The following is a 13,450-nucleotide window of genomic DNA, read 5'->3' as shown; positions in this document are numbered from 1 at the left end:
AGTAATGATCCAATTGCTGCCATAAACTTTTGAGGGCAGCATAGTACTGAGATACGTAAAGCTCCTTCTGAATGGTGCCATGAACCTTCTTGCGAATCTCATACACATGAGCATCATTACTGACCTGGCCGTAAGTTTCCTTGGCAGCACTCCAGATTTGATGGGCTGTTTCAAGAAGCAAGTAGTTGCAGGAGAGGTCCGATTGCATAGAATGGAGCAAATAGGACATTGCCATAGCATCAAGAGACATCTCAGCCCACGATTCAGGGGGAGTCATCTCAGCCCATGGTCCTTTCTCCTTTGAAGGTGTTTGTTCGTACTAAAAAGAAGAAAAGCAAGGAGCAGAATACTAAGACCACCACGATCTCTCCTCACCAATCGTACTTCCCAAATTCAGGTCAACCATGTGTTCCAAATGTGCCTAGTAAGTCCATTTCTCCTAGTGATCCGTCCTTTGATTTACCCATTGCTGTTAGAAAACCAAAAAGGTCTTGTCCTATGACTCTTTGTCTCCTTCCTTTCATGCCTTTGTTTCTTCTCTGCTGTCTCTTTCTATTCCTAACACGTGGCAAGATGCACTGGCTCATTCAAAATGGAAAGAGGATATGAATGAAGAAATGCAAGCTCTTGGAAAAAATAATACATGGACTCTGGTTCCTCTTTCTTCAAGGAAGAAAGCGTTAGGGTGCAAATGGGTGTTTGTTGTGAAGCACAAAGCTGATGGGACTGTAGATAGATACAAAGCCCGGATGGTTGCCAGAGGATTTACCCCGACTTATGGGATTGACTATCAGGAGACTTTTGCACCTATGGCCAAAATGAACACTGTAAGAGTGATTTTGTCATATGCTATGAATCAAGGATGGGACCTTCAACAACTTCTTGTAAAAAATGCATTCGTGCATGGTGAACTGAAAGAAGAGGTCAACATGGATATCCCTCCAGGTTTTGCTTCTCAGCAGACTCAAGGAAAGGTATGCAAACTTAACCATGCCCTATATGGCTTGAAGCAATCTCCCAAAGTGTGGTTTGGGAGGTTCCATAAGGCAATGGTGTCAATCGGATTCAAGCAAAGCAATGCATATCACACTCTCTTCATCAAGAGAACTCCTACACATGTCACTATTTTGATAGTTTATATAGATGACATTGTTATCATTGGGAGTAGTGTTGAAGAAATCTCTTCATTGAAGCAGTTCTTGAGCAAGGAGCTTGAAATCAAAGACTTAGGAAAATTGAGATACTTCCTGGGTATAGAAGTGACACATTCTGCAAAGGGTATTTCTCTCTCTCAAAGGAAATACACCATTGATCTGTTGACTGATGCAGGAATGTTGGGCTGCTAGCCTGTTGACACCCCTGTAGAGCCTAATTCTCATCTTCGAAGTAAGGAAGGAGAAGCAGTTGATAGACCAGCTATCAGAGGCTAGTTAGGACTTAGGAGACTCATTTATTTGTCTCATACACATCCAAATATTGCATTTGCTGTGAGTATGGTGAGTCAATATATGCATGATCCTCATTCAAGTCATTTGGATGCAGTGTATTGGATTTTGCGCTATATGAAGGCTGCCCCTGGAAAAGGTGTTCTCATCTCATCTCACAATCACCTTCGTATTGAGTCTTATACAGATGTTGATTGGGCAAGCTGTCCTGATGATAGGGGGTCTACTTCTGGCTACTGCACCTATGTTGGTGGCAATCTTGTCACTTGGAGTAAGAAGCAGTCCGTCGTGGCTCGTTCTAGTGCCGAAGCAGAATTTAGAGCCATGGCCCATGGCATTTGTGAGTTACTTTGGTTGAAGGGTTTACTTCAGGATCTTGGAGTTTCACCTGAATTGCCTATGGGTCTCTACTCTGATAGTAAATCTGTGATCAGCATTGCCCATAACCCAGTTCAACATGTCCACACCAAACATGTGGAGATTGATCATCTCTTCATCAAGGAGAAACTTGAACAGGGTCTTGTTTGTATTTCCTTTGTCCCTGCAAGGGACCAGTTGGCTGATGTACTTACTAAGCGTTTACCTAGTAGAAACTTTGTTTCAGTTGTTAGCAAGTTGGGCATGGTTGATATTTATGCACCAACTTGAGGGGGAGTATTGTAATATAGGTGCAAGGGTATAATAGTCCAGTAGGGTATAGTCTGTGTTGCCCTAAGGGTGTTATTGTAAACTTGTACTTTCATCATAATATTATAAATTAAGAGGACCTGTGTCTCATTGACACAAGTTCATTTCCCTGAATATTCCATCACCTGTATAAAGAGATACACGTATGAGAGAGGATTAGATGAATGACTGAGTTGCTACGCCCTGTGTGGGCGAGTGGCAGATGTAACTGGACCGGGCATGACCCGATCCGGGCGCCCACCAAGGGCTGGCCGCGGGTCCTAGAACCTGCTAGGGTTTGAGTAAGGAGCGGCCACTTAGTATGGCCCCCTAATTCTATTCCTTGTGTGAATGGGAAAGGAGCTATATATATGATTACCTCAATATCCCTAAACCTGAAGTTGAAATTTGACATTCTCACTCTCAGTCTTGGTTCTTACTCCATATCTCTACTAGTGTTGTGTTCTCTATGGGAATCCAAGTGACACCCACCTCTAAACTGAGCCTATTTGAACTTATGTGATTTCATAGTTCTGGTTCAACAACCATGTATGCCTCAATGTTGTGGGTTTTATCGGCTGAGGAATCGAGCCAATCTTCCAGTTCCCCCTAATGATGGATTCTGAAGAATCGGCTGATGTAGCTATTTTGGAACTTGAGGAACCGGACGGGACCTCGCATATAAGTTTTGCATGCGATAAATGCTGGGTGGAGCATATACAAAACCTGTCAATCTCCTAGGCCGGATCATAGGTAAGAACCCATTGGTAATGATTATATAAACTAATGTATTATTTGCATAATATAGAATGAAATGTAATTTTTCTCTGTGGGACCCATATACCCCCGACTGGTTTGAGCTACCCACATATCATTACGGCCGGGCTCTTATTTATGTCACGGGATATCACTCCCGAGACTTAATTATAAGTCCTTTATGGGTTATATCCTTTAAACACTTAGAAGAATCAGATTTTACAAACTAATTCTAATATGGCCAAACCAAACAGACCTCAGTAGCCTTACCTATATAAGGAAGACTTAACTTAGAACCTCATTTCTAACTCAAACAGAATCTGATATCTGCTCTGGAGAAAAGAGAAAAGAGAGAGAAGCTCTGGAGAAGTGGGAACTGGAGAGAGAAAGTCTGGGAAAAGCTGGCCGGCTGAGATTGCTACTGATCTCTGCTAATGAGTACCTCAGCTAGGCTTTTAAACCCTTTCTAATCTGCCCAATTCTTCTTCTCCCTTGAAATTCTGCTGAGTTCATAACTCATCTCAGCCCAAGCTTAGAGAATTAGGCAAAATGGTTCTAAAACCTTAAACCCAACATGCATTTGGGTTGATTTGACCCAAATACTATGTTCTTCACTCCCTTGAAGCCTTTTTATGATTTTGGTACCGTGCATGTCAATATCCATGAAAATAAACCCCAAACCCCTACTTTGTTTTGACCATCGGATGCAAAGGCTGACCCTCCTGTGGTCATCCGATCCCTGTACTGGTCTGAATCCGGTCCTCCTCTGTTGTCTTAGATTTGTCCTAAATGGTTGGGACTTGTTCTGGTTTGTCCTGTTAACCTAATTAGTATTGTGTATTGTTAAATTAGGCTGTAATCTACCTCGGTGAGGTCTATTTGTGAGTTGGAACATCTACTTTCTTGTGCAACTCTTCCAACCCAACGTGAGTGGATTTAACCTTAATTTGTGAATGTTTATTATTGTTTCTTCTGTTCATGCTTGCTGCACCTGTTCATTCATCATGATAGAAGCTATGTTCATATAGGTTTATAGTTTTTCTTTTGCATTAAATGTATGCATGATGTTAGGATGCATTCCATATTGCATATGCATAACCATTATTGTGATTTATGAATGATGTGTTTGAGAAACGATGTTGGAACTGATTACTTTACTATCTACTGTTGAATCATATGACATCCATATTAAAAATGCATATGGTTAGGCTATCATAAACCCAATGCTACGACCCTTACCAATAGGGGTAAGGTGTTGGATAACCCGTGGTAGGTCCGAAGGGATAATTCCAGAATGCCATTCACTGTCCTAGGTCTGAAGAGTATTTCCAGAATGGGAACAAACGGTAGGGTTAACATTGAGGGTTCGTTGGGGTCCGATGCATAATTCCGGAACTGGCGGGTCTTCACCGTAGTAGAGTGGTATTCTCAGGTAACCGATGTATTGTGTATGTTTTTGGGACCGAGAATATCATACCTATTACAGTAGCAATCAAACCTCATGAGACCTAGATCTGTTGCTAGTTACATGTTAGCTTTAAGACATGCATCATGGACTATTTGCTGTTTGCATGTTTTCCCTCACTAGGCTCAATGGAGCTCATCCCTCGGTATACCTTTATTTTAGATATAGCAGCTAGCATGATGTTGTTGGATGTGGAGCAGGATGGGCATAAAGATGTACGTGATGATGATAGTTGTACTTATTGGTTACTGCTTGAAGTGCTGGGTGATGGATTATGTGTTGATCAACATATGAGATTTCCTTTTATGTAAGTTAACCTTTTCAGATATTATGCCTATATATATATAAGGTTGTAGAGCTTAAATCAACAATATGGATAAGTAAATACTTATGTTATCATTTAGTATTCTGTTACTTATGTTTATAATAGTATTTTGATCTTCCGTTACATTTTCTGATACCCTTATTGATCATTATGATTTTTAACTGTGAGGTAGGCCACTGAACTAAGATCCTGGTGGTTTTGGGAATGTCTGGGGACATTCAGTCACATAACCCGGGTTAGTCTTGTGGAGAAACCTAACGGGTATCTGGAGATCGAAGAAGATTCGTGAAGTTCGTGTGGCTCATAACCTTACCTGCTCGTGATCCTCTTCCGCTGCATTCGTCACCATATCAGGTAACACCCGAATGGTGTGATGTTTTATTTACACAGATGAAGACTTTTTTAGCTCCTGGTCTGTGGTATCCGACAATCAAAACTTTTACCAATAAAAAGGAGCACCCACACGAGAGAGAGAGAGAGAGAGCATTGTTTGAAAACAGCATCTTGATTCAGAAAGCAGTAGCATTCACAGGTCACACACAGTCAGCAGATCAAACCGGAAAATACATTGAGAAGCAATTTATTAAAGCATACATATGAAAGTTAATCTACCCAAATCATGAAATTAATTAACAGTTAACAAATTTAATGTCACTGAAGGATCAAGGGAAGACCTAATGACAGTGGATCATAAGGTTCCAATGTAAATAAAATACATGATTAATTTCTTAGAAAGTATTTTGCGTAAATTTTGGAGGTTCAGGATAGACTAGAGGATCCCTATTAAAGCCTTATCAAGAAGTCCATGTGCTGCATAGGTAAATAAATAAGTATTTCAAAAATATCATCAGTTTTTAAGGAAAATTAAAGACGCATATAAAATGGTTTTACCATTGTAAAAAGTTTTTGCAAAGTGATTCGCTGCTGTTGCGCCTCAACTGATGACATTGCTGCTGTTGCTTCTCTCCCCAGTGCCATCATAGCAGATTTAAGCTCAGACAATTTTGCTTCTGCATTTTGAAACTTTGCATCACTCTCAGGAGGAACTCCAGCTTCCTTTAACTTTGACTGCCGCCTTAAAACTTCAGCCGCCTGATGAGTACATAATCAATATGCATTTCACCCTTCATCATTTGTACTGCTTATTTCATGTACACGAAGTGGATAATAATACCTGAGCTTCCACCTCTTGGCGGATTTTTTCAAAACGATGAGTTAGGTGCCGAGCATCCTCCAGTGGAGCTCCTGTTACTAATGCCCGTAGTGGCTCAGAAATCTAGGCAGAGAAAATTTCTAAGAGTTAAAAACAAATAGGGGGAATGCAATAACAAACCATAAAAATAAAGACACCAGAATGCTTGAAAAACCACTGAGTGACTAATGTTTCCATGAAGTGATCAGCCAAAACAGATGCATAGAGCTTGGCCAAATAAACCAACCTCATGAAAATACAAACCTTACCTATGTTTTTCGAATTAGGGTGCCTAAAGCAAAGAAAGCTTTGAAGAAGATGAAGATACGAAAGCATTAGAACCAGACGGTATAGGTATGGAAGGGATGAAAATTGCTGGGATAATTTGGTTAACAAAGTTGTTTAATAAGATGAGCACAAGAACAATGCCAACTGAATTGAGAAGAAGCATTGTGGTATGTATTTATAAGAAAAGAGGTTATTTTCAAAGTTGTTATAACCATAGGGGGGACAAAACTTATGAGATATACTATGAAACTTTGAAAGAGAGTAATTAAAAACCAATTGAGACAAGACTCTAGTATTTCCGATAACTAATTTGATATCATGCCAGAGAAATCAACAACTGAAGCAATTTATTTGTTTAAGAGGGTAATGGAAAGATTAGGAGAATGTAGGAAAGATCTCCACATGGTGTTTATTAACTTAGAAAATTTTGTGGAGTACCTCGAGAACAATTTGGTGGGTGCTAGAGGAAAAAGTGTTTCTAATGAATGCATAAACACACTTACTGATGGAATTAAGAATAATGGCTTGTGACATTATGTTCCCAGCCCACTTTATTTATAATAGACTAGAGAATGTTCTAGAATAGGTACAAGTACAAGAATACTCCTAAGGGAATAAAATAAGACAAAACTGCCCTTGTCCACATATTACAACACTCCCCCTCAAGTTGGTGCATAGATATCAATCATGCCCAACTTGGAAATTATTGGATGAAAAACATTGCCAGGAAGACCCTTTGTAAACAGAAACTGCCAATTGCTCTGCAAATGTAATAAATGACGATCAATCTCAACATGCTTCGTCCGATTATGCTGGACCGGATTATGAGCAATATTGATGGCGGATTTACAGTCACAAAAGAACTGCATGGGAAGTTGAAGAGTAACACACAAATCCTGAAGAAGACCGTGGAGCAAAAGAAGTTTATAAATACTGTGGGCCATAGCCGTAAACTCAGCCTTTGCACTAGAACGAGCAACCACTTCCTGTTTCTTACTCCGTCAAGTAACAAGATTTCCAACACGAGTATAGTAGCCGAAGGTAAACGTCTATCATCGAGAGAGATCCTGCCCAATCAGCATCAATGTAAGCCTCAATGCGCAAATGATCATGGGGAGAAAAAAGAATTCCGTGGCCAAGAGCAGACTTCAAGTACCACAAGATCCAATAGACGGCCTCCAAGTGTCCAGAATATGGATCATGCATGTACTGGCTGACCATGCAAACGGCACATGCAATATCTGGCCTGGTGTGAGAGATATAAATCAATCGCCCAACTAATCTCTGATAACCTCTTTTGTCCATAGGTTCACGTGAGAATTTGCCTCAAGAGGTGTATCAATCGGTTTGCATCCTTTTTTTTTTTTTGGCCCGAATATTACCTGGGACCCGGGTAAGCCCCTAGAATTTTATTGCTCTCAAAGAAGAAAACAAATAATACACGGGGGGGACATTCCGCCTTACCCCTTCCCAAAACATTTAACTCTCACAGGCTGAAACCACTCAACGCCCTTACAAAACACCAAAAAGAACCTACTTCTTAAGGACCGGCAGTCCAGCCTTGTCTTCCCTAAGAATTACCTGAAGCTTACCTGTGGGAATACAGTCTTGATGGAAGGTGCAAGACACACCTAAGTCACAGGCTTGATTAGCTAGCCAGTCAGCTGCCCTGTTACTCTCCTGAAAAGCAAAGGTCACAGAGGTTCGGCCATCCGACACCATAGTCAAAATCTCCTGAAACCAATACCAGCCCTTCCACAAGTTGCACCTTTTCTAGGTTATCATTCTGACCATTGAAGCAAAGTCCGAGTTAACCACCACATCCCTATAGCCCAAGGCCTGACATAGGGTTAAGCCATCTCTCAAGGCTCTCAGCTCAGCAATAGAATTCGTGCAGCTACCATAAAAATTAGAGAAAGCTGCCAGAGCCTCTCCTTTCGAGTTCCAAATTACACCTCCACCCCCTCCTAGACCGGGGTTGCCCCTAGAAGCGCCATCCACGTTAAGCTTGACTGAGTACAGCGGAAGACACCAATACACCGGAGTGGGGCGGGACAGCCTGGGTGCGGGTTCCCCAATGCCAAAACACTGAAGAATCAAGCCGTTTCTGACCGAGCCTTGTCTACCAAGCTTAGTAGGTAGCTGAATCTCATTAACCCAGGCTTTAATGCTCTCTATCACCGAGTTAGCAGTGCGACGTCTTTCCCTATGCCTTCTAGAGTTCCTCTCCTTCCAAAGCTCCCAAACTATCAGGGAAGGAAGGATGCCAGTTATAAAAGCACTTGCACTGTTGGAGCTGGCCGACTCCTGCCAAAGGCGGATACGACTGCGAGTGTCTTGGGAGGGGATAGCCGGGATGTCGAAGAGCCTAGAGAAGAACCCCCAAACCTTGGTTGCCAGGACACCCGACACAAGGCAATGGTTGGCGGTCTCGGTCCTAGGACTTCCACAACAATTACACTTGGATGCCAAAGGGATTCCTACCGACATTAAGGAATCATCGGTGGGGATCCTTCCATTGAAAATCTGCCAAGAAAAGAAAGCCACTTTCAGGGGGACCGACTGGTTCCAGATCCATCCTGCATATGGAGCCTCCGAAGCAACACTTCTCACTTCATTCCACACAGATTTGGTGCTGAACTTCCCATCAGAAGAGGGGGTCCAGGCAAGCACATCATGCGTACAAGAGGGAATAAACTTTTGGAGGGATACACAATCCCTGGCAGCCTCTGAGTCAATGGTATCCAAAATCTCTTGCTTCCACCCTCCGACCTCGTCCAAAGCCTCCTTGACCCTCAAGCTCAAATCTATCTGTAGTGCGTTGTTGACATGATCAAGAAGAGGGCTTCCACCTGTCCAATCGTCCAGCCAGAAGTAGATTTCCCCCGAGCCTAGCAACCATATGGACCTGCTCAGCATAAACTCCTTGAAGGCCAATGTACTACGCCAGGAATTCGACCCCACACCTTGAATCCCAGCCAGCACCGCATGAGAGTTCCTAAAGAATTTTGCCTTGAAAAAATCACTCCACAGAGAACTCTTAGTGAACACTTTCCAAAGCCCCTTGAGGCGAAGTGAGAGCCCCACATCTTCCAGCCGCCGAATCCCCAAGCCCCCTTCCTGGTGGGGCCTGCAGACCTTCTGCCAGCACACCCAATGTCTTCGCTTCCCCCATTCTGAGCAGCCCCAAAGGAAATCAGCAAAGATCCTGTAGAGTCTTTTAATGACAGCCTTGGGAGGATTAATAGTTGCCAAGACGTGTATGGGAATAGAGGCGAGGACATGCTTAAGGAGCATAACTCGACCTCCAACAGAGAGAAGCCTTCCCTTCCAGCCTACGACTTTATTTCTAATTTTTCCAACCAGAGCATCAAAAAAACAAATCTTAAGCCTGCCTGCTAAAAGAGGAGCTCCCAGATAAGTGATTGGGAGCGTCTTTCTAGGGAAACCAGTCACCATCCCGATCATGTGAGCCCTTGCCAATGAGGCCTTGTTACCCACCACAAAACAGCTTTTTTGCCTATTAACTAGCTGCCCTGAGAATTCTTCATACCTGCCTATGAAGCCCATGATTTGCTTGAGAGAACTTGAGAGAGTTCTTTAGGCCCCTGATGAAGATGATGGTGTCATCCGCAAAAAGACTATGCGAAATCCCAGGGCAACCCCTTGGTAGCCTGTAGTAAGCTGCTTGCCCCTCCACAAAAAGATTTTTGAGGCCCCTGCTTAACACCTCCTTTGCCAGTATAAAAAGAGCTGGGGACAAAGGATCCCCCTGTCTCACCCCCCTCGTGGAATTGAAGTACCCAGACTGCTTGCCACCCAAAACAATTGAGAACCAGCAGTTCTCCACTGCCTTCCTGATCAATCTGATCCAGTTTTCACTAAAGCCAAACCTAGAGAGGACGAGCCAAACAAATTTCCATTCTAACCAGTCATAGGCCTTGGCCATATTAAGCTTGAGGATCACACTACCACCCCGAGTCTTTCTGTTAAGGTCCTGAGCCACCTCTTGGACAATGGATATACTGTCATGGATACACTTGCCCTGCACAAAAGCACCATGTTCCGTTTCCACTAGGGCCGGAAGCAAGCTTGCCAAACGAGAAACAATAATCTTTGCAATAATCTTATAAGAAAAGTTACACAGGCTTATAGGGCGAAGATCAGCCATTACCTCAGGGTTCTCCTTCTTGGGGATTAGCACAAGATTAGCTGAAGTGTAGCTTCTAGGGAGGGCCCCACCCTCGAAGAAATCCACACCTGCAGCCCATACATGATGACTGACCACCTCCCAGCAAGCTGTGAAAAAGTAACCTGAGAAGCCGTCAGACTCGGCGCATCGTCACAAGACAATGAAAAAACAGCCTCTTTAATCTCCTCCAAAGAAGGCGGCAATAATAAGGCAAGATTGTCCTCCTCCGTAATAACAAAGCTGGGAATCAGATCAACAGTTCTTCATCTACCAAGCTGCCCCGAGTAGCAAAAATGTCGAGAAATGACGCACTGCCTCAGCCTGCACCCCTTCCGGGTCATGGATCCATTCCCCGTCCATCCCTTTTATCTTATCCACTCTAGCATGTCTTCTTCTGATGTTAACCATGGAGTGGAAGAATTTAGTATTACAGTCCCCCTCCTTAAGCCAAGTAACCTTGGATTTTTGTTTCCAGAAAATTTCCTCCTGAAGAAGTGCCCCTTCCAAGGCTTTCCTGGCCTCTCCGAGCTCCTCCTTAGCCCCCTCAGTCGGGTACTGGTCATAGGCTACCTCCATTCTGTTAACAGAATCTTCGGCATCCTTAACCTTCTGGTGCACATTCTCAAACACCTCCCTGTTCCACTTTCGGAGAGCACCCCGGAGTCTTTTTAGTTTCAGGAATAAAACAATGAGAGGGGAGCCCGCCACCGGTTCCTCCCACACCATCTTGACAAACTGCATGAAGCCCGAATGAAGCAACCACATTTGCTGGAATTTAAAGGTTGTAACAGGACGGGCTCAAGAAGCTAAAAAAGAGAGCCACAAAGGAGAATGGTCTAAACATGTCCTGTTAAGATGTACCACCTCACACCTGGGGAAGGCTGCTAACCAAGTTGGGCTTACCAAGAAGCAGTCCAATCTGGCCAAGACTCTGCTCACACCTGTGCGGTTGTTAGTCCTAGTGAAAATATTGCCAGCATAGCCTGCATCTACAAGGCCCGCATTGCTCACAAACCCACCAAACTCATCTAAAGAAATCGAGCAAGCAGGGCTGCCCCCAATTTTCTCCGAGGGGGAAGTCACCGCATTAAAATCCCCTCCCACCGCCCAAGGGAGCGTGTTTGAAGCAAAAAACATAACCAGCCTCTCCCACACCTCCCTCCTCTCTCCCACTGCGTAGAGACCATGAATGAAAGTGACAATGAAGGACCCTGCTCTGGCATGCTCACACTTCAAAGTCAGGAATTGCCGATGCTCTTCTAACACAGAAATCTGCATAAAGGCACTCCAAAACACCCAGATACGCTCCCCAGTGTGCACCGAATCCAAACCGATTCGCCTCAGGACTATCTGCGCCTTAGAAACTTGAGCCTTAGGCTCTGCAATAGCCACAAGGTCTACCTTATGTAATTGTAAAATAGCTTTTAACCGACTAGTAGTAGGCTTATTACCAATTCCGCGTGCGTTCCAAAATAAACAACTCATGTAGGAACATTCCCAGAGGACCCTAGCGATCTCATCGATCTTGTAACACGCCTTGAGGGACCCTCGTTAGCTGGTCTCCCCCTTTTGCTTTTTTTTATTTTCTTTCTTTTATAGACATTGGCAGCACTCCAAAAATGCGCCCGGGAGGCCTGTCTCCTCCCTCCTCGCGGGCCTGGCGCAGCCGGGATGGCATCTTTCTCCCTAATCCTATCCAGAGTTTTGCAGATCCGACCTTCAATAGCAGCATTAAAGCTTCTGAAACTTTCTAGCAGCTCTTCACGGCTTACAGAAAGTGTCTCTGGCCTGCAAGGCACATGGGTGTCATCCTTAACCTTAACCCCCAAGGACACGCCTTCAAAGAAGGGAGAGTGACCATCTGACAGGGACTGCGAACAGCTTTCAGTCAAAGCACCAACTGTCGCAGCCTCAATAGCCTCACTATTTCTCATCTCCCACCCGTGAGCACCCTGCGCCACTTGCACTTCAGCCTCGCTGACACCAGATGGTTCAAGAGGCAGCAAAGCTCTACCAGTCGAAACTTCGCCCTCTTCTAAGTCTTGCGCTAAGTCCCCTGACAGAGAAAGCACAACAGTACGAGAAACATCCTGTTCCAAAACAGCCAACGCACCATTTAGAGCCAATGGAGCAACCGCACCCAAGCCATTGCCTGCCACCTCCTTTTTAGCCAAGATCACAGACCGTGGTTCCTCCGCAAGCACAGTCACACCTGCGGATCCTTCGACTGGGTCAACGAGAGCCCCTAAAGACCGGAGACCACGTCTTGACCCCCTGCAGTTTTCCATCGTCCCCGACGGGTCACAGGCGACGCTTGACCAGCTGTAATAATCAACCTGCCATCGCCACGCGAGGTGCCCTCGCCATACGGAACAAAAATCCCATCTCTATCACGAGCCTCATCGTTGACTCAGCATCCAGGCTGCCCACTTCTTCCCGGTGCTGCAGGGCAGTCCTGAGCCGGAACCTCGAGCCCTCCGGCAGCCACAGGCTTTCCAGCACCTCCCTTCCTCTGCAATAGCTTTCTACAGATATCTTGCGAATGGCCAATCTTCGAACACGACACACAGTAGGAGGGCAGACGTTCATACACCACCTTTTGATGGAATCCTTCTGGACCACAGCCCACCCACACCCTAAAGGGCAGCGCCTTTCTCATGTCAACTTCGACACAGAATCTGGCTTCCACGGTACAAGTACAATTGGCCGTGGCCCCATCTACTTTGAGAAACCTTCCAATTGTCCCAACAATGGAGACCAGGAAGTTGCCTTGGTAGAAGTTAATAGGAAGCCCAGGCAGCGACACCCATACTGGAGCAAGGGGAGATTCCCAACCAAGAACGAAGCCAGATGACCAGCGCATGAACCACAGGCGAAAACCTTGAACAAATACCTGTTCTTTCAGCCAAACCTTGACGAAATCTGCCGGCATCAAGAATCGCAGGAGGACGTGTCTTGGATCCATTGTCGATAGCACAACTTCACCTTGTAGGAACAGGTTCTTAGTTAAGAAAGCCTTGATCGAGTAGAGTGAAGGCCTTCCATGGCTGCCTTTGGCAATCAGCGTCCATTCGAAAGCTTTCTCATCCTAGCATCCTAGCATCCTAGCATCCTAGTGTTA

The 13,450-nt window shown here is 44.5% G+C and overlaps 1 protein-coding gene across 4 annotated transcripts in view; it reads right to left on the bottom strand.

Annotated features, from left to right (window-relative positions):
• The window catches only part of LOC122665214 (SH3 domain-containing protein 1-like), a 121,448-nt gene that overhangs the window by 88,201 nt on the left and 19,797 nt on the right, over positions 1-13,450 (bottom strand). For all 4 annotated transcript variants that reach the window (XR_006333455.1, XM_043861304.1, XM_043861306.1 and 1 more), the window contains exons 5-6: positions 5,832-5,933; positions 5,549-5,749 (exon numbers count right to left, since the gene is read on the bottom strand). Coding sequence is in view for 3 of the 4 variants with exons in the window: in XM_043861304.1 (XP_043717239.1) it covers positions 5,549-5,749; positions 5,832-5,933 (303 nt within the window). In the remaining variant the exon portion in view is untranslated. The remainder of the gene's footprint in view (positions 1-5,548; positions 5,750-5,831; positions 5,934-13,450) is intronic.

This window comes from Telopea speciosissima, chromosome 6 (assembly GCF_018873765.1).
Source record: "Telopea speciosissima isolate NSW1024214 ecotype Mountain lineage chromosome 6, Tspe_v1, whole genome shotgun sequence".
NCBI classification, from domain to species: domain Eukaryota; kingdom Viridiplantae; phylum Streptophyta; class Magnoliopsida; order Proteales; family Proteaceae; genus Telopea; species Telopea speciosissima.
The sequence above is the reverse complement of the archived record's forward strand: the minus strand, read 5'-3'. Positions and strand labels throughout refer to the sequence as shown.